Source organism: Periophthalmus magnuspinnatus, chromosome 3 (genome assembly GCF_009829125.3).
Source record: "Periophthalmus magnuspinnatus isolate fPerMag1 chromosome 3, fPerMag1.2.pri, whole genome shotgun sequence".
In the NCBI taxonomy this organism is placed as follows: domain Eukaryota; kingdom Metazoa; phylum Chordata; class Actinopteri; order Gobiiformes; family Gobiidae; genus Periophthalmus; species Periophthalmus magnuspinnatus.
The window spans coordinates 17,284,178-17,309,544 of record NC_047128.1 but is presented as its reverse complement, the minus strand read 5'-3'; the positions used below and the strand labels follow the sequence as shown (position 1 = coordinate 17,309,544).

Sequence of the window (25,367 nt, the reverse complement as noted above, 5' to 3'; positions counted from 1 at the left end):
ACTAAATTTACATTGCATTTAAAGGGCTTTCATCCAAGGTTTGAGTGTTTGGAAAAATTCCTGTTTTCACCCATCCCCTATCTCCGCCTACAGCTTTGTACTTGCAATTGTAAACTGTCGAATTTAAGAAATTACTGAGTCAACACATGTCATGTAGTTATTTTTCAAAATTAAAATCCACAGCTTGCTAAAGTGAATTTCTCTATCAAGAGGCGGGACTTGTCAGTTCTGTGGTTTTGAACAGGAGGTCAACGGTCTCAGTACTATTATGAAGCCATTTAAGATGAATATTGCGGTTTACAAATAATTCTTTAAGAAGATACATAGGCTGAAACCATCTGCTTCTTCTGAGACTTCACAGTGATTGGTTACAACCACCTGTCACTCATTCAGAGCATCACTGGGAAAAAGTTGACAGTGTTTGTGTTAGAGCATACACCTGCATTAAACAGAAAATCTCAAATGTATCATCTCCAAATCTCCAAACTGTATAGCTACACAATTGAAATGTTTAACCGTGAAAAATGTAGCATAACATTTTAATGAAGCCAACTTCTACAGGCAATCCATTCTGAACCCAGCATCAGTTTAACACCACAGCCCACTTACACCTCATGATAAAACTGTACTAAAGAGTAGATGAGTGAAAACAAAACAGTCAAATAAACTCCCGTGTCTCAGAGCTGTGTCTCTCAGAGCTGCGTCTCTCAGAGCTGCGTCTCTCAGAGCTGCGTCTCTCAGAGCTGCATCTCTCAGCTGCATGTGTGTGACTGACCTGCTACAGAGAGCCGTGCGGTGCGGCTGGAGATGGAGCCCAGGCTGTCCATAGTGGCCACGCACTGGTACATCCCCTCATCCGGCTTGTTGTGCTTGGAGTGGACCACGTGGGTGAAGAGCAGGGAGCCGTCGGGGAGCACCTGTCGCCTGTCGTCGGCTGCGGGGCTGAGGAAGGTGCCGTCCTTCTTCCATTCTATCCTGACAGGGGATGAGGCTGCTCCGCTGTGAGCCGAGCAGTTGAGCAGAGCGGGGCTGCCCCGAGTGGCTACCACGTCCTGGGGCTCCACCGTGAACCAGAAAGGGGTGAAGGGCTGGGCGGGGGAACCTGGAGGCAGAGACAAAAACAGAATACATTAAATATATCAGGTTTTACTATGAGCACTTGTCAACATGCAAAATGTGCAAATAACTCATTCATTCTCACAAGCTGCTGTGTTCAGTTTTTTATACAAACTCAAGCATAAAATAGTCATCATAGTCATTATAGTTATAATAAATGCATCGTCAGAAATCTCAATCATTAATGAACAATAGTGAATCACAAGCTCCTGTGCCTTAAATACATTATTCTGTTGTAACGTCACACTAAAAAGAAGAGAACTACTCTGGCTGTAATCCTTTGCTTCGTTTAGTGCAGCCAACATGAAGAAATGACTGAGTGAACCTCAGCCCGATGTAATATGACGATGATACGAAGACAATGTATTTCTACAATACAATACACATTTGACAGGTTTTTACAGCTAAGGTCCAATGTATTGGTCCCATGAGGGCATCGGGGCAATCCTTCACTGCTAATGGCTCAACCACTCAGGGGCAGTGGGTGACCACTGTGCAGCACTCAAGATTTATTAAAGAGAAGCTAGCGTCGTTATAATAGGCTCATTTACAGAAATGCTTTGCCTGTGGACAAAACCAGCAACTGTTGCCTTACTACAACATCTCGTCTCTATGGCGATGTGAATGTACCAGACTATGGTATTAAACGTATTAATTTGTGGTAATGAGCTGTTATACGAACAATAAAAGCACCCGTTATGGAAATAATGCTAAAGGTTGAATGCCACATTGTGGAACATTACAGGTATCTCCGTGGGGACAAGCCCAAAAGTTACACAGTGCACATTTGAATATACTCACAACAGATTTGAAACACTGGCTTGCTTTACCCCACGAACCTCCAGGCTCTTCATTACCAGCCCACACGCCCCAGTAGAATTAGAATTAAACGAACTGACAGATTTAACCCTGCGTCGTCGGGCTTATGCTGAGCAGAGAGGCAACAGTTGCGCTCCTGAGGGGAGGTAGGGTGCGCTGCAGTGTGGTGGCTCATGCCCAAGTCACCGCCCGCCTAATCGCTCTGCATTTGTCCTCATTCATAATTCAAGCGCTCCCTTACACTCACGCGCCGCTATTGTTTAGATAAATAACACCAATTATTGGGACTGCGGGGATAGAGAGGGGCTGGGGAAATAATTAAAGCCAGTGTAGCTGGTTTTAATAATGCATCCGACCGAGTGAAGGAGTGTGTGAATGAAGGAGCAGGTTTAAAATATGCCCAGATCTCGTATGGAAATGGTACATCTCCTGAGGAAAGTGAGAGGAAGAGAGGATGGAGGAGACAAGAGAGGATGAAGGGGAGGGAGAGAAGAGGTAGAGAGAGGAAGGAGAGAAGGACGAGAAAAGGAAAAGAGAAGAGTGGAGGGAGAGAGGATGGAGAGAAGAAGAGGAAGGGAACAAGAGAGGGAAGAAGAGAGTTGGGAATGAGGAGGAAATAAGGATGAAGATGAGGAAGAAAGGAGGAACAGAGGGGGAAGGTTATTTTTACACCTGCGGAGCCAAGTTAGAGCCTCGAGGTTGACTATCTGCAACTGGATTGAATACAAATTGAACAATCTTAATTGGCAAATACCAACTAACTTACCATCCAAGCCTTGTTCACCCTCTTTCACTCTGCACACTGCACTACTATGCCCTGGAGCTGACTAATTGAAAAGTGGCTGCCAATGCATACCAACAGCCTTCCAGACCACAACTTATCAGGTGGGTGAAGTGTCTTGCCCAAGGACACAATGCACACCTGCTCGACCATCTGTGACTCAACGGGGTATTATGTACGAATTCTACTCACCATGTATTTTAGATCTGTCCTCAAATACATGAGATTATGGGTTTTGTTAACATATTCTATTCTTGCCAAAGTCTAAAGTCTTCTATATAATGTAAAAATGTAGACTTAAATCGTAACACTAATTAGCGCTGCACAATATATAGCAAACATATCGATATCGCAATGTTGGCTGATGTAGAAACTGATATCGCAAAACATAAGTATATGGCAGCAATATAAAGCTCTTCATTTTGCAGAAATGTACAGTTTTTTTGGAAAGTAAATGGATAAAAAGCAGATTTTATTCAAGATTTTAGGTCCTATATTGTTCTTGGGTTGCCATTATTACTAGTACTAAACATACTTATCGAGTATCACATCTTATATCATTCTCATATCATGCAGCCCTAACATTAAACACAATATTTGTCAGGAAAAAACTACATATACTGTCTCAAGTCATAGTCTCCTGTGTAGACCCAGACGAGGAGAAGGGAGTGGTTTGGTGCAGGGACAACATGGCCGCCTGTCCCCACTCTCCAAAGCTGTGACAATTAGAGCAGAACGCCGCCCGAAATGAGTGCGTCTCTCAGTTATTTGCGTTCGCACATAAGGGACAAAATGCATTTCACCGCTCTGCAGACATCTGATTTACTGATGAATAACTCCTCTTTGTGTGTGTCCTCTTCCCATTTATTTAAATACATGGGATTGGCAAATAAAGCAGCGGAAAGAGCCGAGAGCGGGAATCAAAGCGCATTGTTTATTTCATCTCATTGCTGAATTAACATGAAGGGCTCAGGAGGTTACTTGAAATAACTGCATGTCTTGGTGCAAAAGTACATTTTATAGCAGTACGTAATGAGGCCCCATCGCAAGAGTCGAGTAATGTATTGATACTTTGCAGCTGCACCACGCTGGGGGTGTTCGACGTGTAACTCTATGGGTGGAATGTTCAGTAGTTGCCATGGTGACACGACGCACACATTAGCAAACGCAGACAAAAACGTTTCAAGATCAGAAAAAATAAATGATTGATTTAAACAACACATTTTAAGGAGTCTGTGATCAATACGAGCATTCATGGTTCTGAACTGAAAAACTGTTGGCTAATGGTCAGATTGTGTTCAAAAAAAGCTCAGATTAAGTTTAACTTGAGTAACAGAGCTTCAGACAGAGTAGTGCTTGCAGTTAGCTTCCCACCCTCAAGGATTGTTGATGACATCAGATGGAAAGTGTCAATTATTTTACCTTGGAACACAAATTGTACATAATTACCAGAGACAAAGATAGAAGAGTGGATATGGTGCAGACAGAACACATGGCATCATATTTAAACAAAAATATGATGTCGATATCCAATAGTTATCAATATCAAAGAAGGCCCGAAAATTATGATAATGCTCATTTTAGTACAGATTATTTTAAATGTTTATTAGGGATATAATATAGTTTCTTGTACTTTTACAATATTACAATATTACACTTTTACAATAGAATAAAACATCTTTAGCTTCATTGCATGTGCCATTATTGAACAAGTGTTAATGTCCATTTCCAAATTATGAAACACTCCCCTGATTTCACAGTTATTCCCATCCATATATTGTCCATTTCACCATTACTTTTTAGTCCAAACCCTTCAAACTTAGACACAGAAACAAAAATATAAAATAGTCGATGTTTGTACAAGAACAGATTGCAGTAAAACTCCTCTTTGGGTTTACTATAGGTTTACTGGAGCATCAGGATGCAGAGAGAGTGGCTCTGTAGCACTAATGACGCACTAGTGACAGATGAATGAGTCCCATCTCCAGACACCAAAGTTTAGATCTGCTGATGCCACAAAACTGCTCAAACATGAGCGTTTAAAAGTCCTCAGGCAATTGAGCATTCGGGGCAAAACTGAGTTGCAAATGAAAAATCCATCTTGCATTCATTCAATTACTGTGTGTTTTTATTGAATCAAATACCTCAGAAAGCATGAATTTTTACTGTCACCTCTCTGCAGATCTGACCTGCAACTTGGCCCAGAGACATCACTTTCTAGTCTTCATGGGGATAAATAAGTTTAATGCCATATTGTGGACTATTACAGACACGGCAGCATCACCATGACAGACCATCCACTAGAAATGTTACATCCAAAAATATTGTTTTACAAAAAAGTGAATTACTTCTCCCTTTTTTTTGTGAGTAATCAGATGCCAAAAATTTAAAATGGACTGAAAAAACACAAAGGAGCACTTGGATATGGATATGATATAAATCTTAAAAGGTACAATATGTAACTTTCATGGTATGCATTACATTGAAACAAAAAGTTAAAACTATAGTTCGGAACATTCTCCATGCACATAGATACGTTTTATGCCATACTGTGGGAGATTATAGCCAAATATTTCCATGAAAACTAGCAGGAGGATCAAAGAGGTCAAGTCAGGTTTGTGGAAAGGCAAGCCCAACAGAGTTTTTCAGTGCAATAAAAGCAATCAAAATTAAAACATGCTCTTTTAAAACATGGCTTGAATATTTTTAACCAGAAGGTCACTCAGTTCCCTTTGATTCTCATCCTTGGACTCACTACAATCCTCTCGCAAACCAGTGTAAATGTATTCTGTTGCACTTGTTCGCGACAGATGGGCAGACAGCAGAGCGGCGGACAGTGGGAGGAACCATCGGCCCCATGCTGGCCTCATCATCTCCTCCGCTCTCCGAAGCCCAAACCCTGGCACCAGCTCCGGCCCGGTCTGGCTGCGGTCCACCGGGACAGGAAGCCTCTGAGTCTCTGAATCACAGCCTGATAAGGAGAGGGTGTCATAGGCACCGCCCAGCCGCTAATGCAGGTCTGCCCCATCAACAGAGCAGCAGGGGAGGGCTTAGCTTCAGCCAAAACCATCTGCTTTCACTGGTTGACACAACACCCATGTGGCCGGAGCGGTTATGGTGATGGCGGAAAGATGATTTCATTTGATAAGTGAAATAAGCTTGTGTAGTTGATGTGAATTTCAGGTTAAGAGAGGGTTAAATAAATGTGAAGAAACTGTATCGTAAAGAAATTCTTGGTCAACTAAAGACATTTCCTACCGATTGATTGGTTGACTAAAAAGGGGGCGTGGCAAAAACTCTTAACACTATTAAGTATGTCGATGTATCTAACCCAAACTGCACTCTGAACACAACTATTTATACAGAGAAATACAAAAAGAATCAGTGTATGTATATCTAAAAGTATAAGACCACATAGAAGAGTATACACCCATGAACAGGCCCGTCATGATAACAAATTTAAACAAAAAGACAGTAAACGATAATATTGAAACTCATTTGTTCCACTGACACAAAACCCAAGAGCAGATTTAAACCACAAAAACTATTCTAAACAATACAATAAAATAAATATATCAAATATTGTTAAATAAATCATGAGCTGCAATAAATAAGCAGCAGAATGAAACACTTTTGTTCTTAGTTTGCGTCTGTAATGATTCATAGAAGTTATTTATTCAACCTTTTACGGCTTAAATCATACTATATTGCCAAAAAATAACCAAAAATTTCCAAGTACTCTAAAGAAAAAGTACACACAAGTCAAATCAGTAATAATCATGACAAGTCTAACATGAAACACTATGGAACCTACCTGGACGACTACCTGAAATATTAAGTATAGAGTCTATTCCTTAGTATCGAAATTGAGTTTAAAAATGTTATATCGCAACAATACCATTTCAGACCAAGCAAAAATTGTATTATCTTTGGGACTTTGAGGAACACCGTGCGGATAAACCAATTTGAGCCAACACATTAATTCCAGCATATTAACTTGAGTTGAACACCTAACACAACTTCAAACTGAAATATGAAAAATGAAGACGGAGAGACTGTGCGAAACAACCAACATGGTGCCCAAACCAAACCTCTCTACCTCATGACTGTGCCAAAAGGGTAAAATGTCTTTCTTTCAGCAGATTTTCATGTTTACTTGTGTTGATCATGTGAGTGCGGCCTTGACAAAACGCTGTAACAGTCCCAAGGCTGAGACAGACGCTCCAGAATAACCCACAGAATAAGTGTGTTCACCTTTTGATACTTGGAGGACGCAATCATACGTTCACGAAAATATTCAAGGATAGGAATGAGCATAGGGAAAGGACTTTGGGAGAGTTTTCTATAATTTAAAGTATAGAATGGTTAAAAATGTGCAAAAATAACTAGAAAAAGACTGGGCAGAGCAGGCACGTATTTCCAGACTATGAGCCTTCCCAAGACAGTATGTCGACTGTACGATTAATCACAATCAAACAGACCTGTCACGATAACAAGTTTGGAAGCACAATATATTGCTACAGAGAAATATTGTGATAAATGACAGTTTTGAAACTACTTTAAGTCACTGATTAAGATTTAAATAATGTGAGATGATCCCAGTAAAACATTTTTAAATAGACTGTTTCATTCAAGACATGAACTGCAACAAATAAACAGCAGAATGAACCAATAATTAGCCATAAAAGCAGTGGTGGAATGTAACAAAGTAAAAGTATTAAAGTACTGTACTTAAAGTAAAATGTTTAGGTATCTGTACTTTTTACTTTGGCTTCACGACATTTGAGAGGAATTTCTGTACTTTCTGCTCCACTACATTTTGGAACTGGACTCAAAAGTAAAAGTGTTTTTTATTATTGCTTGAGACCTGCTGAAAAGGCTGAGGGTTTATTTTGATCAACTTCATAATTTGAGCATATAAAAATACACAAATGAAACCAACTAGAAGAAAGCGATTCAGTTGTTTCTGTTGAACAAAATGCAGCACGAATCTTTACCAAAATCTCTACATTTGGAGCCTTATTAGATCTCAAAATCAAAGCAAAGTACATTTTTAAACTGGGACTTTTACTTAGGAAACAAAATTCTCAAATAAAAGTAAAAGTACAGATACTGGAGCAAAACAAAATAGAGTACTTGTTCCACCCCTGCATAAAAGGGACAAATTCCATTGCTCCACAGATCTTATATTACAATAAAAATACACCAAATCTCTCCAGTTTTGCAAAGAAAAAGTACTCACGATAAATATTGAGGCCCAAAATAGAGTGTCGCATCTTTCATATCTTTCATATATTGAACGATAAGTCGATATAGTCATTATCGTGACAGGCCTACAGTCAAATCGAAACCGCAATTTGAATTAGCAAATCGAACAGGCAGCAATTTTGGAAGTACCATTATTTCCTCCAAAAACAAAAAAATATCCGCTCTTATTCAGCATTAAAAAAAACTGCTAACGCTGTAGTTTTTATCCGCAAATGGATGCGTTAGTCCTGGACACATCTGCAGCGAGTCTCCACTGTGGTTCTCCTCAAGATTTGTCTTTTCCCCACTGTTTTTTTTTTTTTTTTTTTTTTTTCTTGCAGAGTACGAGGGTCTAAGTCAGGGGATGCTCTGGGGCAGTTCTCCATAGGCCTGTCACGATTATATTCTCCATAAAATAGTGAAATAGACACTCAAATAAATCTACTAAATACAAAAGTACTCCTTGAATCAAACCTTACGATCTAAAAACAAGTACAAATCCTCTTGAACTGAAACCTCGCGTGCACGTCATAACGCTCTGCAGCAGCACCAGAAAGTGGATTTAAAAACACAGATCTGCCTCATGTCAGGGATGAGCTCCTTAATGACACATGAACATGCCTTTAAAACGTCCCTTTAAGGCGCGATTGAAAAAGCCATGCCTTTTACAAGACTACTTTAAAACGCCGGCTAAAACGCAGAGCTCTCCGCGGCGGCTTGTCAGAAACCACATTATCGTGTCAGCTGTGATCTGTAGAGCCAGAAAGACAGAAGACATTTGTGTGAGAATAGAACCAGGAACCTTCTCGTAGTAAGAATAGTCTGACCTCTAGCCATAGTATCAGTATTTTACAAGCTGAGGTTATCGTATCCCTCGTCGAAAAAGTGCAAAATCTTTTCAGAGATTTATATATAAATTCCCACCCACATACGCCCACTGCTCTGTACATACTTTGACTTTTATACTTCTTAAAAGCACTGATACACATAGGATACGGCTGCACTGCGTCGCAATTTTGGCACAAATGAAACAAAAAAAACCTGCTGCAGCTAGGCGGGACCAAAACAAATCAGCGTTGACGTTTTCGACCAAATGTCAGCGGACTCGTTTCTTGTATCAAGTCGTTTTAGATCAATATTGCAATTTAAAATGTCCAAAATATAACTGAATGATCCATGGGCGTCAGAGATTATAACTAGAAGGATTCGTTAAAAAAAAATAAAAAGATGCTAGACTGAAGCAAAATGTCAGAGTTCTCGGTTGACTGAAAGGGGCCTTGGCAAAAGAGCTCAAAGAATTCATTACCTCTATGATCTGGCCGTGACTTCATGCCAAAACAAGTATTTATGCAAAATATACAAGGAAAAAGCGTAGTCGTATGGGAAAAAAGCAGATTAAACCTTAAATCTTTAGCAAACTCACTCAGTACCTTCTCTTTCTGTTGTTGTGCATGAAATTCTTTAAAATCTAAATACAGGTTAATAGAATAGACTCTTTAAGGTACATATAGAGTGCTCTTTCTAGTCTCTTTGAGTGCACCGGGCCCCTGCACAAAGCCCTCCTGTCCTCTGCCCTCTCCCCCCTTCTACCCCCCTCTCCCCCCAGTCCCCGTCCTGCAGGAAGCTCCCGGCTCATTGACTGGCCCCTGGGAGCCGCCACATTGACTGGGCTGCTTATCGAGCGGCTGCACTCGAGACAGAGCCCACCTCACTCCAAAGAAGAAGGAGCTATTCTGCAACACAAGCCCCAACATGGCGCTGTGGCCCGAGCACAGCAGGATAGAGCAGGTTTCATACAGCAGCGACGGAGAGTCAAGATGCTAAATGGAAGTCAAATTCAGACTGAAAATAAGAAGAAAATAAGAAGAAAGAAAGAAAAATCAATGGTATATTTGTGTGTGGGCTGGGAAAGTGGATCAATAATCAATGCGTCGATAGTTTGTTAAAGAGATTCAGAATCAATTTAGGGAAAAAACGGATTATCTGGAACTGACTGATTACGGACGTCAATTCAAACCAAATGATGGATTCATAGTAATTACATAAAAACGTAATGTCTTAAACCGCACGGAAATGTATTGTCCAGCTCTATTATACTACATTTAAGATTGTATTGTAGTTGACGTGAACCAGGAGGTGTTGCACTATTTTGAGTCGAATGAATAGGCATGGTGGCAGTTTCAATAGTCTACGCTGTATCGAAATTGTTACATGCCTATTACTGGATTTCAGACGGCATCACAACAAAATTCTGTAGGTTATTTAATGCAGATGGGGGCAGACCAAGTAAATGTTGCTAAAATGCAGATTTTTGTTGTAATACAGTGAGTTCTTGGGTCTAGTGTGCAACAGAAATGATCAGGTTCATTTGTGGATTCACCTTTTGGACATTTCATGGCAAAGTGCAATGTAATTAAAGGGAAACTTTGATCTATTTGAGAGTATGACATAATCACATTTTAGTACCTGAAAACCAAAAAATAGATTATAACTGTAGAAATGATATATTGCCATCCTCGCTGTATTGCAAACTGCTTTTTCCTGGCAAATACTGCAACAAAAAGACCTGGCCTGGCGATGTTGTATTCTCATGTAACACCACTAGATGCTGCCAGGTGAGGGAAAAGGGGAGGAGTCAGGTGAGGGAAGAGGGGAGGAGTCAGGTGAGGGGTCGCGGAAGTTTCACATCTGCCATCTGACAAATCAAATCAAATAAAAGTTCGGATAGCAGCATTAAAGCCTTCGCAGTCACTAATTGTAACCATTCAAATTGCAATAATCTTTCCACCAACTCTCCTACATAGATTCTGTTATTGCAGTGGAGTAAGCTGAGACGGACTAATGGCTGGACTCTTTACGGTAAAACCCTGTAAATGTGCTTTAAAGACTTGAGAGGAGCTATTCTGGACAGCATATATCGCTCTTAGATGTGATCCACTTTAGCTCTACATGGGGTTGAGGTCTACATAACAGGCTCATTCCCAGCTCTGAATGGAACTGTCCTTCTCACATTCACATGCTGGAGATGCCAGGGCTTCGTAATGAACCGGGGCATCTCATTCAGAGCGCTGCCTCCTCTGCTGCTCCATCACACCACGATAACTCCTCCAATACATCACTGTTAGGAGTCATATGGCTGTTTTCATACTTTTGCAGACCTAGCAATGTATTTCATCCTTGTTCCAACGGTTGTATAATCTACATTTTAGTGTTGTCATGTCATGATATTAAAATTTAAAACTCTTTATCTTACAATCACAACTAAACATGGGTTGCCAGTGCCTTAACGTGCAGATAGAGGACACATACAAGTTTCCCCCTTCAGGAAAGATCCAATATTTTTCCTGCTTATGTGACTGAGTATCGAGTTTCAGTACTAGTTCTAGTATTGATTAGTATCTGTGTATAATTTATTTTTTACACCCCTTATAACGCGTGTATTTATGGGCATGTTTTTGTGGACTGGTTGGATTTCACTTTGTATTTGAAGGCCTGGATTGGGTGAGGGGCCTTGACTAACACCCAACTGGTACATGGTCCATAGACAGCAAACAGAAAGACTTTAAATTGGCTAAAACCAACAAAATAAGAAGAACTGCTTTAACTGCTTACATAGATAGTTATACGTGGGTTTAGTGTTGTCAAAGTATCTATTTTGACAATCCTAAACCCACTAATCGATACTAAAACTAGTACAGAAACTAGATACTCATTTGAGCAGGGATGGATACCAAAAAAGTCCCATTCACAGGACAGAAATGAACCTTTCCTGAATGATCTTGCGCTGTATCAGAACGAGTACTTTTAAATCTTCAATAGCTCCTATAATTCTTAACTGATAATCACCAAATTTTAGCAGTAGGTAAACTGAACCGTACGAGATTTTTGGCAATATATACGGTTATAATTGTTCACTTACACTTGAACTTATCACTACTTAAACTGGAGGAAGTTTTTTAAGTGTCCACCTTTTTCAGTTTAGCATTGAATAGCCTGATCCAACACACTTTGTATAACATTTGAAAGCATTTCCGGGCTTATGGCTCTTATTTGATCCTCAATATTACATTTTAAGTCGTTTGCCCCCTGTCTTTGAAAACGACGTATTATTCCTTTAATGGCATTTACACTTGGGGCATCTCTGGTATTAAAATGTCGATGGTGACTCAATTTGACCCATGTGACTCAAAGTACCACTGTACAATGAGGGTTCGTTCCTCGGTGCTGTTTTTGCTCATGTTAATGTCGGAAGAGTCGTTCTAAATGCTTTGAAAAAATAAAAGAAAAATGCTTAGAAACAAAAGAGTTATGAATTTTTTTCAACTGTCAGTGAGTTTTGGGCCACATAGACGAGCACAGACTTAATTATCCTTGTGGTATCAGAATCAGTATTAAGTATCAAGTCTATTCCTTAGTATCTAATTCAAGTTTGAGATTTTAGTATGTGACCAGACCAAATGGGTTCACATCAATCCAGAATCTACATCATCTCCCCAAGTGGCATTGTCAAAAGTTTGGATATGTTTTTTCATATACTCAAACACACCACGATTAAAACATCATAAAAGTTGACTTTACCAAACATGTTCTTTTAAATTGGCCTAAACTTTGTTGGATTTACCTCGCCCACGCGCTCTTCATCACTGCACGGTTTCATTTAGCCTCTGTGTCGCGCATCTGCGTTCTAAAGCTCCTCTATCACCGCACTCACCTCTGGGAAATAAAGCCCGAGACTGGAGACTGAACGCTCAACTGCGTGGCATTAGACAAGAGGAGGGAGAAGATGGAGAGAAGGAGGAGGAGGAGGAAGAGTGGGACATTGTTGCTTTCACAGAGATGGGTATTCAGCTGGGACAGAGGCTTGTTTTCAAACTGACAGAGACAACGACACCCTGAGAATGGGGATATGAAAGAATTCAAGTTACTAGAGAACGATTTGGGCTTTTGACCTAAAGTGAGACTCGCAAAACAAATGAATCGACTCATATCAGACACGTGACCTATATGTCACCTGCGGACATTTTGGATCTGGTCACTGATGGAAACAAATGTAACTTAAATACAAAGGAAATATAAATCACCGTTTATGAATGGTGAATTTGGTTTTGTTGGGGCGAGGTTTGCCTAAAATGCTTCTCAGTGATTAGCATATGAGGTTAGTAGGGTTTAATTATGAAGGTACAATTGTTCCAAAATGTTTGAATGTGTGTTGATTTGTACACTGGTAAATACAAATATTATTTATGTTACACTTACGAATTTCATTTTACAATTACAAATTTTAATCATAATATCACAAAAAGGTGACGTACTGTTCGAATTTGCGTTAGCCACACGTTTGCTGTACGTCAACAAACGGCTCAAAGTGAAATTTTCAGATTTTGTACTTTTTTTTCTTTTTTTTACTTTTTTTATTATCGTTTTGAAATATAGAACAAACAAAGAAACAAAATAAACAAATAAATAAAAAAGTATAATAATGAATATAAATAGAATAAATAGAATAATACATATTAATAATAATAATAATAATAATAATAATAATAAAGCAAAACAAAAAAGAATAACAACAGAACTAAATACCTGCATTACTATCTATATATATACATACATATATACACATGAACTTACACGTACAAACCTATACACATATCTATATTTTACACACATGGGTGGACTGTCTCAATATTTATCTATTATTAAAACAATCAATAAAAAGCTGCCAGATGGTATAAAAAAGCTTATGTTTGTTTTTTTGTGAGAATTAAATTTTTTCTAGTTGTAAGTATTGCAATATGTCTCTCTGAAGATTTTGGTGAGTTGGGGGGTTTGCTTTTCCAGTTCAATAGACTTAAGCGTCTGGCCAATAATGAAACGTAACTCAAGACATTCTTTTGCTTGTTATTAAGGCACACATTTGCACAACAAAAAGTGCCATCACTGGGTACACTGGAAGCTGAATTTTGAGAATCATAGTTCGGGTCTTGAATATCCTTGTCCAGTAAAGAGCGATGTTGGGATATTTCCAAAATGTGTGGGACAAAGAGACAGGACCGTACCCACAGCGCTCGCAGGAGATTTTGTACGTTTTTGCAAAATTAGTAAACTGTACCTGCAAAACAAAATCTGCTAATTACGTCCATTCAAATAGCGATTTCGATCCAATTAATCCTGCAGCTCTAGTGCTAAGGGTTAGGTGTGGGATTAGACTGGGAACTATAACCTCCCCGTTAAGTCTGTGTAAAGCCCCGGAAAAGCCGGTTGACTGATCCGCTCAGAAATCAACACTGACTGCTCTGAGTGACGTTAGTTGGCAAAAACCGATATATGATTTAGATGTTACTTTAAAGTGTCAAATTGGAAAGTCCATAACAGACTCGCAATGAGATAAAGATGAGGGAATAGAGCAGGAGTTGCATTTTGAATGTTGATTACTGATGCATTTGTGTACAGATAAATTATTCTGCAAGAAAAATCCATAGCAATCAATCCAAATAATGGCGTTATTGAGGCGATTTTATCTTGTGTCCTTTTGACCCTGTAGCTTAAGCTTCTATCAGTGGTGGAATGTAAAAGTAAAAGTAGTTAAGTACAGACACCTACGTTTACAGTGTATGTTTTACTTTTACTTCATTTGAGAGCAGGTATGTGTACTTTCTACTTCACTACATATATGTACTAGACTGGACTGAGAAGAAATTGATTCATATCGTCACTGTTGACCAAAATATGTATAATTTTTTATCAATATCACTACATTTAACACCTTAACAAATGAACAACACTTCCTCTTTCACTTGAGTACCTTTTTACCTCTATCTGTACTTTTATTCAAGTAACAAAGCCGAGTACTTCACCCACCTCTGGCCTCTCCAAACATATTCTGCAGCAGGATGTGATTCTAGTCTCGGTTTGGCAGTTCATTTTTCAGTCCTCTCTCAAATTAAAACATATTGCTCTTGGATGTTTTGAAGTGTGCACTCCAAATTGGATCTTGGTTACAAAAGGGATAGAAAAAATATATTTCAAATCTCACACTAGAAATATTTGAGTTCACCACTGAGAATTTGTGTTAAGTTTTATTTTATTTTTTTTTAAGTCTACAACCTCACTGTTTTCTGCTCTACAAAATAGTCCCGTGACGATAATTACTATATCGACTTATCATTCAATATATGACAGATGGAACAGTAGTTTTTGGGGGTTAATATTTATCACGGGTACTTTTTCTTTGTACTAATTGGACATTTTTGGTTATTTTTGTGTACTACAGTGAGATTTAAGTGGGAGAAGGTTGAATTATGAACTTCTACGTAAGCCTGTCACAGTAATAACTTTTGATTTGCAGTATATTGATGAAGAAAATTTGACTATTTCTAGATGATTAACACTAATATTGAAAAAAATATGACTGTGTACACATGATAAATATTGCACCACACCCCCCAAAAACAACTGTGCCAGCTTTCATTAAGTAATTAAAGTAATTATCGTGACAGGCTTACTTCTATGACTCAGTATAGACACAAACTAACTACTTAACTGTTGCGTTCTGTCGTATTTTTTAACAATATTGTACATTTAGAATACTTTTTGTGGGATAATTCTGTTTTATATCTGTTGTATGTTTTGTGGTATTTGAGCGTGTAAGCCAGACTGTAAAAAAAATAAAAATAAAATAAATATATAGGATCATGTAGAATGGGTTACTGCAGCAATTACAAAGAGAAGGGTGATATTTTTTCCAATGTAAAGTGAATTGGAGCCAGAGTCGATGATCACTTCCTATTTGAAGCGCGGCGGTTAGCGGATTAGTTACGCTCATTTATATCTACGGTCTATGTGTGTAGCAGCTCGGTGCAGCAGGTGGGCCTATCAGAAGAGCGCAGAAATCAGACAGTTTTGAATTTTGGGGTATTTTGCCTAATAGCATTTCTTCAGGTTTGGACACTGTTGTAGACGTTAGGGCCAGACTTCCAGCCAGAACTGCTCCAGGGGGCTGCAATGATCACACAAGCCACGATTCTCCCACCCTCTACGGGCTGACGACAAGCGGAGCAGGGCCAAAGCACGGAGGATGGGGCGCGTGGTGGTGGAGAACTGCTTAAGGTGGCATTCCAACTGGCAGATCAAAAGAGCAGAGGAGAAACCGTGGCATTTTATGGGCAGCTCATAACTCCAGAGATGTTTTAAGATGCACTGCAGGCACAAAATGTCCCAAACTAATGTCTGTCTGTATATAATCGAATGTAAATGTGTTATACGCTAAAAAGAGTTAGTTAATCGAATTACAACTGACTACTACAGTCTGTCTAAATATTACAGCTCTGGCTAAGATTTTTTTACTCATTCATTTCACAAAAATGTTCCTTGCTTCATGTACATGTACACTGCGGCAAAACTCCATGTTGTATTTCAGAGGACTTAGCAGTCATAGTATTAGTTGTCGTAGTAGCGGTCATAGTAGTACCAATCGTACTAGTAGCAATCGGAGTAGCAGTAGCAGTTGTAGTACTAGTAATAATAGCGGTAGTAAGTAGCAGTAGCGGAAGCAGTAGCAGTAGTAATAGCAGTACTAGACGCAGCAGTAGTGGTAGTAGTAGTAATAGCAATAAAAGCAGTAGTAGCAGTAAGTAGCAGTAATAGCAGTAGTTGCAGTAGTACCAGTAGTAGTAGCAGTAGTAAGTAGCAGTAGTAGCAGTAATAGCAGTAGTACCAGTAGTAGTAGCAGTAATAGCAGTAGTACCAGTAGTAGTAGCAGTAGTAAGTAGCAGTAGAAGTAGTAATAGTGGTAGCAGCAGTAGTAGCTGTAGCAGTAGTAAAAGTAGTAAGTAGTAGTAGTAGCAGTAGTAAGTAGTAGTAGTAGTAGTAAGTAGTAGTAGTAAGTAGTAGTAGTAGTAGTAGTAGCAGTAGTAGTAGCAGTAGCAGTAGTAGTAGCAGTAGTAGTAGCAGTAGTAGTAGTAGCAGTAGCAGTAGTACCAGTAGTAGTAGCAGTAGAAGTAGTAATAGTGGTAGTAGGGGTAGAAGCTGTAGTAGCAGTAGTAGCAGTAGCAACAGTAGTAGCAGTAGCAGCAGTAGTAGTAGCAGTACTAAGTAGGAGTAGCAGTAGCAGTAGTAATAGCAGTAGTTACAGTAGTTGTAGCAGTAGTGGCAGTAATAGCAGTAGTTGCAGTAGTACCAGTAGTAGTAGCAGCCGTAGACGTAGTAATAGTAGTAGCAGTAGACGCTGTAGCAGTACCAGTAGTAGCAGTAATAAGTAGCAGTAGTAGTAGTAGTAATAGCAGTAGCACTAACACTTTGTTAGTTACAGTCATAACAATCTGTCCACTGTATTTTTTAAAGAAACATTGCATTGGTTAAACGTAGAATCTCTGACTTTTAAGAGAAATGCCTCCGCGCTCCAGCAGCTGTCAGATGGAGCTCAGCGGTGCAGGGGTTTAGTTCATCTGGGAGTTTGGAGCTGGGGAACGTCTCATTCTCACCGCTGTCACAGTTAGCCCCCCTAAGACCCCCAGATCATCCCCGTTATAAGCCTCCCCACGGAGCCCAGCCCTGATGAGAACCCCACAGAGACCACTGCACCCGGGGACGGCAAATTAGCTCACATTTAAGGATTCAGTCGAAAGAAAAAAAGAGGGAGGGAAAGACGACTAGGAAGGATGGTGCGCGAAAGGTTAGAACTATCACTTAATGCCAGAGTGCAGAGCGGGGCCAACCTTTTCATTACTAAAATTCTCACTAACGCAACCACATAGAGCCGAGGTGCCGAGTCACTGCGCTGCTCGTTAGTATGTAAAATAAGGGTTTTATCAGTACATGGAAGTCTGCTATTTACTTAAGTGGGTGGACCCATCTCAAAGAAAACGTGTGGGTTTCATTTTGAAAGCCGTTAACCTCTGCAAATGCTATCCTACATAAGAACATTTGCCTGTAATTGTAGGGTTATTTGGTAAGTATTTCACAAAGCTATGAAATCAAAAAGGTACTACTACGAAGGTACTACATCATTTTCTTAAAGGGGGTGTTACAAGTTTATGGTGTAACATATAACATTTAGATCACCGAGTTACCTTTTGTTTTGAAAATGCTATATTTGCGCCCCCTTCAGAGCACTATCACGTTGCAATCTGCGTGTATTGCTTTAATGAAAGTGTTGCACATGGCTCAGATTTGTGAAGTTGTAGTGTATTGTTTTGTATCATGCTTTTGTATATTTATGGAAAATTTATGTAGCAGTAGCAGTAGTAGTAGTAGTCTTCTTAGAACAGGCATGTCCAAACTGTGGCCCGGGGGCCAAATGCAGCCCTCAGACCAATTTTTCATGGCCCTAAAGCCTCCAGGTGAATAAGCCCATATTACTTTAAACAGTACTTTTTACTGTACATTTCTGAAAATCTACTTTAACAAGCCCATATCAAATATTTAATGTGTCCCACTGAGGATGTAAACATGAATAAAGGTCTAGTGGTTCAGTCTAACTTGTAATAATGCAGATTTGAAATACTTACTGTATTGTCAACCAGCCTATGGCCCTCAATTGACCCTCAGCTTCGTCTGTGTTTTTATATATGGCCCTTAATGAGAAAAGTTTGGACACCCCTGCCTTAGAGACAAGCAAGTGACACCACCAGGTCAAGTTACAGGTCAGATCTGTAGAGAGGCAAGCCCACACACAGTAAGAAAGCATTGTTTTTCGAGGTATTTTTGAGCAATAAAAGCACATGTAACTGACTAAAGGCTAGATAAATATGTTAAATGCCACACTTTGGAACATTCCAAACGAATCAATACTATCAAGCAGATGACAAACAAACTGCCAACCAGAAAAGTTACCAGGCAACATTGGGAAACCACCTCAACGGCACAATCGCGATCCAAATCTATAACCAGGAAGCTGTGACTCAACGCAACCAATTGAGCGGAGTTCCTCTTCCTCCTTGACCAATCAGAGCGGAGATAATGATCACACACAGGAAAGTACCCTCCTTCCCTCCCCCCGCTCACTCCCCTCTCTCGCCTACAGAAACCATGTGGCTGTAATGAGAGAGCCTATGGATTTTTTAATGAAACTCTACCTTGCGTTATGCTGGCCCGTTTTAGCGCGATCTCACACACAAATCGATAGGATCCAGCGCGTCTCAAATACACAGCCATTTATCAGCGTTACATTTCAGAGTCCCCCTCCTCTGCCATCTTTGTCCTTGACTCTGCGGTGGTTTCGGTGAAATGCACAATTCTGGGAAATAGGAGATGTGAAATTTGGTTTTGGAGAATTTATAGTCCTTTTAGGGAAATTTTGTCCTCGGAAATTGAGTCATTCTTCTAAGGCCGTGCAAGTAATCAAATTTTAATCAAGATTGAGATTCCGTTGTTTCTATTGGCCGATGATATAACTGTCTCTTTTTACACAGCCAATCGTCTGTCAGGAAAAGAATGTGGTTTGGAGCGGATATCAGGAGTAGTTAGCAAAAGGATTACCTAACTGTTCTGTTCTGATTTGTCAACTCCGCACTAGGCCTGGGACGATATTGAAATTTGGTGATGCGATTATCATGGGGGAAAGAATTGCGATTAACAATTACATCACAATAATTATTAAAGTTGCTGACAGTTTAAAATGTTATGGATATGAATAATTATAATTTTAATGGGGTCTTGTTTCTGTAATGTCTTTTTAATGTTGTTTTTTTGTTTTTCTCTTTTTTTTTTGTTTTTCTCCACAGTATGAACCAGCTATTCTGTGACTTTAATCAATTCTGTCGCGCATTCTGGTGATATAATGGTGAATATCTCTGTTTTATCCTATCTCTACTCCACACATAATCTATTTTAAAATGCAAAACAGCTTTCATAGCGGAGTGTTTGCTACCTGCTCGTCTCCATTCACTTGGAATGTTCCACAATACGGAAGATGTTATTTCTATAGCTCAAACTTACGATTCACAAGTTTAACCTGGCTTTATAGGAATACTTAGTACTTTTTTCAGCATAAATAGTTGTTTTTGCATGAACTCCCATGCAGGCGTAGTCTTGTGAGTCAGATACACAGAGATACGTAATAGTTTTGAGAGTTTTTGCCCCGCCCCCGCCCGTCTTTTAGTAAACGAAACAATTGGCAGGACATGTCTTTAGTCAACTACAGCCCTGAAGTAAAGCTGCAAAGAGTTTAAAAACACAAGTAACATGCTCATCAACATCACCTAAGACCTGGCAGCACAAAATTCCTGCTTCAAACCGTTGCTCAGCTGTAGCCGCCCTGCTCTGTCTGCTCCTCCGTCTCTGCAGCGTGGCCAGTATCCGTCTGATAAGCTGGACGCCAATTATAGGCCCCAGACACAAAAGCCATTGGAAGCCACTCCATTTAGGCCCTTGTTAAGATAGAGATCTGCATGCAAATTCTGCTAATTACAACGAGAGCCGGAGTCAGAACCTCCCCGGGCCTCTCCGCTCCCGTCGGTGTGCACGCTTAGACCCTTCTCCGGATCATTTTTAGAGGAGGAGAGATATTCATAGCGTCTAAATGGGTCCTGTCTATGTCTCAACAGGAGGTGTGGTAATAGGCATGGCAAGCAGAGCTAAATGAGATGGCGCTAGCATAAATGGGTTAGCATAACAGGACCCGATGACATAATAGCGACATTGGGAATATTAGCGCTCGCCCAAGTTATTGCTCAATTTGCCAAAACGTTAACACCCGAGAATGATGTGTTTAAAATATAATGTTCAGTGAATAATTTGACTTTTGTTTCAGTTTCCATGGAGATGTAGCTTTGATGAATGTACCACAGTATGGCGATATACTTCTGTTTCCATGGATACAAACCAAAGTTAAAGGTCAGATTTTACGCACAATAAGAATGCAAGTTTCCCAAGGCATTTTTGTGCGATAAAAGCCTGTAATTAAATAAATGCAAGATGGATGAGTTTTAAGTTATGCAGTGGAATATTCCAGGTTAATACCCCAACAGAAAGTTACACAGTACACCTTTTAATGCAACAATATGGTGCACATGGCTGACTCATTGTGATAAAGTAGTAATAAGCTGCTTGGAATATGTTTGAAAGACACATTTTGTTTCATATGTTAAAGTTATTGCTATAAAAACATCCCAAAATACTAGGAATTCAACAACACAATTTTCTCTGAATTCATTTATCATCTGGATCGATTTTGGGCCACGGGAAAATGCTATTGTTCCTTGGATGTTATTAAAACTGGTCAAATGTAGTATTTTTTCATTGGGTAAGCCTCTATATGGAGCGGCGTACTGCATGGCTACAACTAACAGTTATTTTGCTCATCAGTTAATCTAGTGATGATTATTTTAATGAATAGATTAGTTGCTTAATTGCGAAAGGTTCATGAATATAAGATTTATTTACAGACGAAAGAGTGTCAAGAGTTTCTCTCAACTCATGACATGCTTCAGAACTAGGCCAATATTTATCATGGATACTTTTTCTTAGTACAAGTCGGGAACTTTTTGTTATTTTTCCTGTTTCTATGATTTGATTTACGCTGTAGAGGGTTGCATAAATAACTTTTTGGCTCATTATAGACACATACTAACCACCAAAGTGTTTCATTCTGCTATTTACTGGAGTTTGTGTTTTTTAACTATAATCATACTTTGAACAGCCCATATGCAAAAGACATGCTCCTGATCGTGTGTTTAAAGTGCAGGGTAGGACGCCTGTGGTAGGACGGGCTTTAGCGGGTCTATATTACAGTATTTCTGATCTGTTATAATGTGTCCTCATCAAAAACATACCTGGAGTTGGGTTTTGTTTGTCTTCATATACCTTCATTGTTATCATTTGGATCATTTCAGTCCTGGAACTGCCAATCTCTACTGAACAAAAGGTAAAAAGTAGCTGTTAACTTGAAAATTACCACTACATGACATCACAAGGTGGAACAGACCATTTCCTTTACTCAAACATGTGTGAATGAAACAAAACCCAACTACAGGAATGTTTTTAGGGAGGCGACAATATTATAAAGCTCACAAGGATCCATTTTGTGCAATATAAGACCTTAAAGAGATTCACAGGAGATTAAAGTCTGGAGTGAGCCAGCAGGAAGACAATTACCTCACAAATAAACAGCTCAGGGAGTACGGCGTTTGCTTACTGCCAAAGGACAAACTTCTTTATACGTTGATGATGTCCACAGACCACTGACCACAAAGTAGATATGACTTCACAAGCAACTGACACAAAAAGTAAACGTGTGGTCTGGTCAACAAATGCCGTTAAACAGGGGGTATTATGCAAAATCGATTTTTTTCAAAGGTTTTTACCATGTTATAACTTTTGCAAATACTCCCTCTTTAAGTTCATATTAAAGCCAAAGTTATTCCCTGGTTTCCAACAATAATGTCTTCATACTCTGTTTAAACATCTCCATGGAGACAAGCAGCTTACCACCACATTTTTAGAATGTTCCACATCATGGCATTGGATTCATCTCAATAGAGACTCAACCAGGTCAAAATACAGGTCACATCAGAGGAGAGGCGAGCCCATTATCAGTAGGAATGCATGTTCCTCATACCCTCTCTCCGCTCCCTCCCTCACCCATTCTCTCTTCCCTCCCCCCCTCTCTCCGCTCCCTCCCTCACACTCTCTCCGCTCCCTCCCTCACCCATTCTCTCTCCCCTCCCTCCCTCAAATCTCACACTCTCTCTCCTACCTCCCTTAACAATTCTCTCTCTATAATCCCTCCCTCCCTGTCTCACTCTCTCTCCCCTCCCTCGCTCACACCTCACACTCTTTCCCCTCCCTCACACTCTCTCTCCCCTCCCTACCTCCCTCCCTCACCCATTCTCTCTCTCCCTTCCCTCCCTCACCCATTCTCTCTCTCCCTTCCCTCCCTGACCCATTCTCTCTCTCTCTCCCTTCCCTCCCTGACCCATTCTCTCTCTCTCTCCCTTCCCTCCCTGACCCATTCTCTCTCTCTCTCCCTTCCCTCCCTGACCCATTCTCTCTCTCCCTTCCCTCCCTCACCCATTCTCTCTCTCCCTTCCCTCCCTCACCCATTCTCTCTCTCCCTTCCCTCCCTCACCCATTCTCTCTCTCCCTTCCCTCCCTCACCCATTCTCTCTCTCCCTTCCCTCCCTCACCCATTCTCTCTCTCCCTTCCCCCCCTCACCCATTCTCTCTCTCTCTCCCTTCCCTCCTTCACCCATTCTCTCTCTCTCTCCCTTCCCTCCCTCACCCATTCTCTCTCTCTCTCCCTTCCCTCCCTCACCCATTCTCTCTCTCTCTCCCTTCCCTCACCCATTCTCTCTCTCCCTCTGCCCGCTCGTCCAAACACCAGACATCTCGAGCCTCGTTTGTGTGTGTAGCTAATTATGGGTTGCAAAGATTAGCAAATAGCTCCTAATGAATTCAACACTGACTCTTCCGTCTGATTCTTAAAGGGAAACTGCGTTAAGAGGTGAAGGAGAAATTGCAATTAAATCTGAATTGTTTAGATGAACCGGTCGCAATTATAGATTGAGTGTTGCTTTTGTTAACGTAATATGCTCTGCAAACACAATTAAAGGGGTTTTAACCTCCACAAACATGTTATGAAATGTGTACGGTTCCTGTATTCAAATTAAATACACTATGAATCTTGCCAATCCAATCTTCATAGTAATACTTGTGTGACTGTACTCCACTACATGCTAAGCTTTTTGGATGACATGTAATATTTAACCTGTCAATACTTGGTGGGGAGAGCTGCTCATCTCCGTGTTATTGTATTGCCTCAAAGTTCCACAGTATGCCATAAATGTAGGCATTTTGCTTTTATTTGATTACAGTTGCTTTTATGACTAAAGGATGACACAAAAGACGCTCTTACTGTGAGCAGCATCGTCTCACCACATATTTGGCCCGTCGCTTGGCCCGTCGCTTGGCCCGTCGCTTGGCCCGTAACTTCGCCCGTAACTTCGCCCGTAACTTCGCCCGTAACTTCGCCCGTAACTTCGCCCGTAACTTCGCCCGTAACTTCGCCCGTAACTTCGCCCGTAACTTCGCCCGTAACTTCGCCCGTAACTTCACCCGTAACTTCACCCGTAACTTCACCCGTAACTTCACCCGTAACTTCGCCCGACAGATACGTTTAATGCAATAGTGCGGAACATACTACATACTAACATAACATGTGGAATAGCAATAACATTCAGACAGACAGGTGCCGGGCCCTCCATAATTTCACATTTTGCAGGTGGTTCACTAAGATAATAATGTCTTGCTCAAGAACACAACAATAGTATGAAAATATCAACCTGAGGGAAAATTCTTATATTCTGTGGTTGGATAAATAAAGTCAGATAATGGCCCCTAAATGATACGACTCAATATTTTTGGATTTCCATTTTGTCTATTTCTCATAACAATGCCCTACTATTGTATGAAAACCCTGTTCACATTTCCGCACACTAGCTCTCCGTTTACTATTAGAGTTTGAAAAATAATGCTCTGTAATTTGCTTATTGTGTGATTGTTGGCTCATTGGCTCTGCAGCGGTAACAAAGCGGTGTCATTTGTCTGCACCAATTCTCCACACTTATCAAATCCATCAACTTCACGTGGCCAAGCGCGACTCCAATATGTGTGTGTGTGTGTGTGTGTGTTTCTGTGGATAAGTGTTGGGGCCCAATACTCAGATTATAATAACACAATGATAATACATTTTTAAAAACACTTTGACAGTAAAATGTTATCATTCTCACACTGGCACTGATCAAATCCAAGACCGTTCTAAAACTATTCAGGATAGTTTTTGGTTGTTTATGTTGTTGTTTTTAATACCGATACATGTATTGGTACTAGTGGTGGATCAAGTACTCAATTTTGTTACTTATGTAAAAGTACAGATACCGCAGCAAAAAAAATACTCAATTAAAAGTAAAAGAATCACATGGAAAAACTATTTTAAGTATATTTTTAACTAGGTACTTTAATACTTTAAGAGTAAAAAGTAAAAGTATTTTGCAGAGTTTGAGGTCTAATAAAGCTTTAAATGTAGTGATTTGTGTAGAATTTTTAGCCACTTTATTTGTATATTTTTGTTGGGGTTTTTTCAAACTCCGAACGTGCCAGAAAATAAACCCCTCAACATTTTCAACAGGTCTCAAACAATAATACTTTTCAGTCCAGTTCAAAAATGTAGTGGAGAAGAAAGTACAGATACCTGCTCTCAAGTGTAGTGTAGTGGTAGTAAAAACTAGCACTTTTTTAGGTATCTCTACTTTACTTAAGTACAGTACGTTACTACTTTTACTTCGTTACGTTCCACCACAGCTTGGTACTTCTTTTTGTATTGCTTTTTTGACAACCCTAAGCCAAGAGAATTATATATTTGTACATGTCCTTTGCATTTGGCCCATAGTAGAAAAGAGATTTTATT

General features: G+C 39.9%; 1 protein-coding gene across 9 annotated transcripts in view; it reads right to left on the bottom strand.

Annotated features, from left to right (window-relative positions):
- The window catches only part of neo1a (neogenin 1a), a 312,642-nt gene that overhangs the window by 203,621 nt on the left and 83,654 nt on the right, over positions 1–25,367 (bottom strand). For all 9 annotated transcript variants that reach the window (XR_008649252.1, XM_055232509.1, XM_055232511.1 and 6 more), the window contains exon 2: positions 776–1,102. Coding sequence is in view for 8 of the 9 variants with exons in the window: in XM_055232509.1 (XP_055088484.1) it covers positions 776–1,102 (327 nt within the window). In the remaining variant the exon portion in view is untranslated. The remainder of the gene's footprint in view (positions 1–775; positions 1,103–25,367) is intronic.